Source organism: Apis dorsata, unplaced genomic scaffold (assembly GCF_000469605.1).
Source record: "Apis dorsata unplaced genomic scaffold, Apis dorsata 1.3 scaffold_292, whole genome shotgun sequence".
Taxonomy (NCBI): Eukaryota; Metazoa; Arthropoda; class Insecta; order Hymenoptera; family Apidae; genus Apis; species Apis dorsata.
In genome coordinates this window covers 1096918-1101084 of record NW_006263567.1, presented here as the reverse complement: position 1 = coordinate 1101084, position 4167 = coordinate 1096918, and the positions used below count along the sequence as shown (strand labels likewise).

General features: G+C 39.5%; 2 protein-coding genes across 2 annotated transcripts in view; both read right to left on the bottom strand.

Moving 5' to 3' along the window:
- Positions 1-736, bottom strand: part of LOC102672984 (facilitated trehalose transporter Tret1-like) — a 4009-nt gene extending 3273 nt beyond the window's left edge. The window contains exon 1 of the mRNA XM_031511106.1: positions 290-736. Within this exon, the coding sequence (XP_031366966.1) occupies positions 290-359 (70 nt within the window). The 5' untranslated portion in view covers positions 360-736. The remainder of the gene's footprint in view (positions 1-289) is intronic.
- LOC102672661 (headcase protein) overlaps positions 1-4167 on the bottom strand; it is a 146868-nt gene that overhangs the window by 66527 nt on the left and 76174 nt on the right. The gene's annotated exons all lie outside the window — the stretch shown is intronic.

Below are 4167 nucleotides of genomic sequence, written 5' to 3'. Positions count from 1 at the left end.
AAAGATTCGGAAAACTCGTGAAAGTTTTGACGATCCATTGATAATTAAAAAAAAAAAAAAAATTCTGCGAAACCCGTGAAGATTTGTCGAGAATTTTCAAGAATTCCAATCTTCCAATGTTCCAAAATTGAAATTCTTCGCCACTATCCAAGGGAATCGTCAACGATATATCGCCGAGATTTTTTTTTTTTTATATAGGTTACAATGGATACGATTCGGATTGAAATAAATTCTCGTGAAACGAACGGCGATGATAACGAGATGAGATTTACGAAAATGGACAAGGAACCTGAGATCGCGCCAATATACTGAGGCCATCTCCTTCGAAAGAGAACCTTGAATTCTTGCTTCTCGGCCATTTTTCACAAGTCGAATTTCGATTCTCGGCTACGTTCGTTTCACCACCCCTTCCTTCTTCTTCTTCTTCTTCTTCTCGATCGAGATCGAATCGTTTCTTCGTTGCACTTCTCGCCGTCGGAAATAATATCGTGGATCTACTTCTCATCGAGGATTTCCGTCTAACAATCGTCGCGTTGCCATGGTATCTCCGTCCACCACACCCTTCTTCTTCTCTTCTCCTCCTGTCTTCCCTTTCTCCCCCCTCGAATCGTTCGCCCCTGAATGAACAAAAGAGAGCACGTAGAAAATAGGAAGGAGGAGGGGGGAAACAAAAGATCAAACGGTTCGAAAACAGGCGATGAAAACGATTTTCCCTCGCACACGCCCTTTCCCCCTAATATACACCTCTCGTCCGCCAAACCTATATATCGCTTTTCTTTCCAACGGACGGCGATACCTGCGGCCGAGGCTGAGGCGCCCGTCCACCAGCAGGAGGAATCGACGGGGATCGAGGCGGTAATAGGGATAAGATCCCTTTCCTCACGCCCGGTTACTTCGACTAACGACATTCAAATTCCATTAGAGCAAATACGCGATGTGCGGCTGACAACTTTCGGATTACACAGGCGCCCTCCTCTCTCTTCTTCTTTCTTTCTTTCTTTCTTTCTTTCTCCCTCTTTCCCAAGAAGAATCTCTCGTTGTCGGAGGATAATGGCGGGGAGGGAGAGGTGTAGGAAGAAAGGGTGGAGGAGAGAGGAAGGAACGATTAAATCGCGAATACGGATGGGGTATTTAAATGAGTGCATCTACATTTTAAATATCCCTCCTCTCTTTCGCTGGCGTCGCCGATTCAGAGATCTCTCCTTCGATGATTCCGCGAGAATCGAGAATGATTCCTCGAATTTTTATTTTCGTTTATTTATTTTCTTTTTTTTTTTATTGAATATACCAATTCGAGCCAAGTTTGCTAAATATTATTATTTCGACTTTTATTCGTTTATAAATATACGTGAATTTTGACAATTTTTTTTTTCTTTCTAGTTGGACTTTTTTATCGAAGGAATATTATACTATGGTACGTTAAAACGACATCTATTTATAAATATTTTAATTACACTAGTTTTAAAAATAAAATCAGCAAAGCAAATCTCCAATCGATTCTATCTCGACAATCGAAAGTGCAAACCACCATTTTCTTTAATTAGATTCATCTTTCTCGCTGTATTTTCGCATTGTCCGACGACAAGTAAACGAATCTTTGCATCGGTGGAGGAAAGGAAATCGGTAGAAAGATAAAGAAACGTGGCAGCTTCTTTTATCTCCGCGCCACGAGAACCTGCTTCCGACACACGGAACGTGGAGAGAATTTTAGATAACCGATAACGATAACCGAACTACTGGTGTGATCGAGGATCCGCGAAACGACGTGTCTTTTTGCCCGACCGGAAGGATGCAACCGTCTTCCCAGAGAAAGTAAATCGATCCTCTCCTTATCTTCAAACGTTCAAGATAATTTTACTCGAGAGAATGTTGTTTCGAAATCATTCAAATTTTTCTCCAATTTCTTGAGATACTTTTGGCCCATATTCAGAAATTGTTCAGTGTTTTGATCTGGAAACAAATTTTACACGAATTACCCGTAATAAAATTGTAAAAAGAAATTCGATGATTCGCGATTTATAATTTATCAGTTGCCATCTCAGAGATTCTGTTTAATTAATTGTAAATTTTAGAAAGGTATACGTTATTCTCTAATCTAACGCATTCCTACTATCGACCTAAGAATTAACTTATTATTTTCTATGATATTTGGTATCTAACCAACACCACGACAAAGCGACACGCGATATAATTGCAAGGTATCACGAAAGCCATTGCCTTTTTCTCGCCTTTCAATTCAGCGCCGTTTCCATTCGCGTGGCGTCTCTCGGCTCTCTCTCCCCGTCCCCCGGGGAACGCTCGAATTTGCATATAAATATAAGTAAAAAGTGTATTTGCATTTAAATGTCCGTTGCAGGGTCGGAGTACGAAAGTTGGACGGAGCTCGATCGAAAAGTTTGCAGGAAGACTAACTATGGGACGAATAGGTAAATGAGAGAGACGATGGACGGGGAATTCTGAAGGTTTATCGATCGAGGCTTCCACGGTATTACCGATAATTTGCGCATCACGCCAATTTCCCCTGAAATTTTGTCATAACATTTCTCGATTGGGCCCCTCGCCCCATAAAAACTTCCTATTTTTCCCGCTCTCAAATTTTTGAAAAGTAAATTTTCATCGATCGTCGTGTATTTTACGCAAAATACACGATTATCAAAGATTTTCGTTATTTTCTTTGCATTCTTTTCTTCTTTTCCTTTCTTTTCTGTACATTTACATAACATTCCCCATAAGCGTTCCAGAATAGGTAAACAAAGGGGGAATAAAAAAGAGCGGGAAAGTGTTGGTGCGAGGCGAGGTAGCCGTTCACTTTCATCGGTTGTGCCCCCGACACGGTTGCAGAAACGAATCATGGCTCGAAAATTATCCACCCGAGTGAAGTAGACATCATCGGGCAATTAGATCACAACCGATCCAACCTAGGAGAACTCGACAATTGCGTGTAATTATACGTTGCCCGCGTTCGCAAGAAAGGTGCCTCCGAGAGGCGCCTCGAGAGTTTCCAGCAGTGGCGAGCAGGAACGCAAGCGGTTCGCGATTTTTCTCTCGCATCGCGACTAATAAATCGGCGATAACGAGAATAAAATAACAGCCTGGGGGCATGAAGGTATCGACCGATTTTTTCCTTTCGACGAATGGAATTGTCGGCAATAGGTGCGTATACAGGGTGTAGTTGATTCTAGAGATCGAAGAAGAAAAATTAATCGAAAGTGAAATTTGTTAACTGTCAATTATTACAACAGTGTTAGAAGCAATATGAAAGTGAAAGAATATATTTTAGAAGACAATAAGAAATATTTAAAGTTACATACTTCATTGAAAACTGAAAGAATTATAGTAATATCTTTTGCACGATTTTCGAAAAATAAAAATCTAATTCTAGATTTCTAGAACTTTAGCTTTTTAATTGTATTTCGATAAGGAACGTTATTTTAATATACCTTTGATGAAAAAATGTGGTAAATAAGATATTTTAACTATGAAGAGTATAATATATATTGTTGCTGATAGCCACAGCGACACAGGAAGTCGACAAGATAGCCGGTTGTTAATGACATCGAAAATATCGATTCGACAAAGTTGTTCCCAGGATAGATAGACGTTCCTTTCTTGCTTGTGCAAGAGCTATCAAAGAAGAAAATGTCAAAATAATTGTAAATAAATTAGAAATGAAAAGCTTAGTCTCGCGACATTAACATATTAATACATTCGTAATTTAAGAATTACAAATATCTAATACTATAAAATTAACTTATAAAGTACCTAATGCTATAAAATTAAACCATCATCCGAATAAAAATTAAAATTAACGCTTTGCATAATCAAAAAATTGCAAAAAAGAAAGCGTTAAAACAACAATTTAACAACGATTTAACTCGATATTCGATAATTAATCAATTTTTAATTTTGCGTCGCGGATGAATAAAATAAGCTTGGAATTTTTGCATACCATCTATCCACCTACGTTCCACCACCTTCCACCACATACCTTCCATCCCGGATGATTTACGAGAATTCGGAATTCGCCGTTTAGAAATCGTTCGACATCCTCTCCAAGCATAAATCGTTGTCAACGCGCATTCATCGCCGAGTTGTACGTGAAATTCGTTTCCTGCGCCGAGTGGGAGGGCTGCATTCCCGCCACCTCAGCTTTCGAATTCAGTTCGT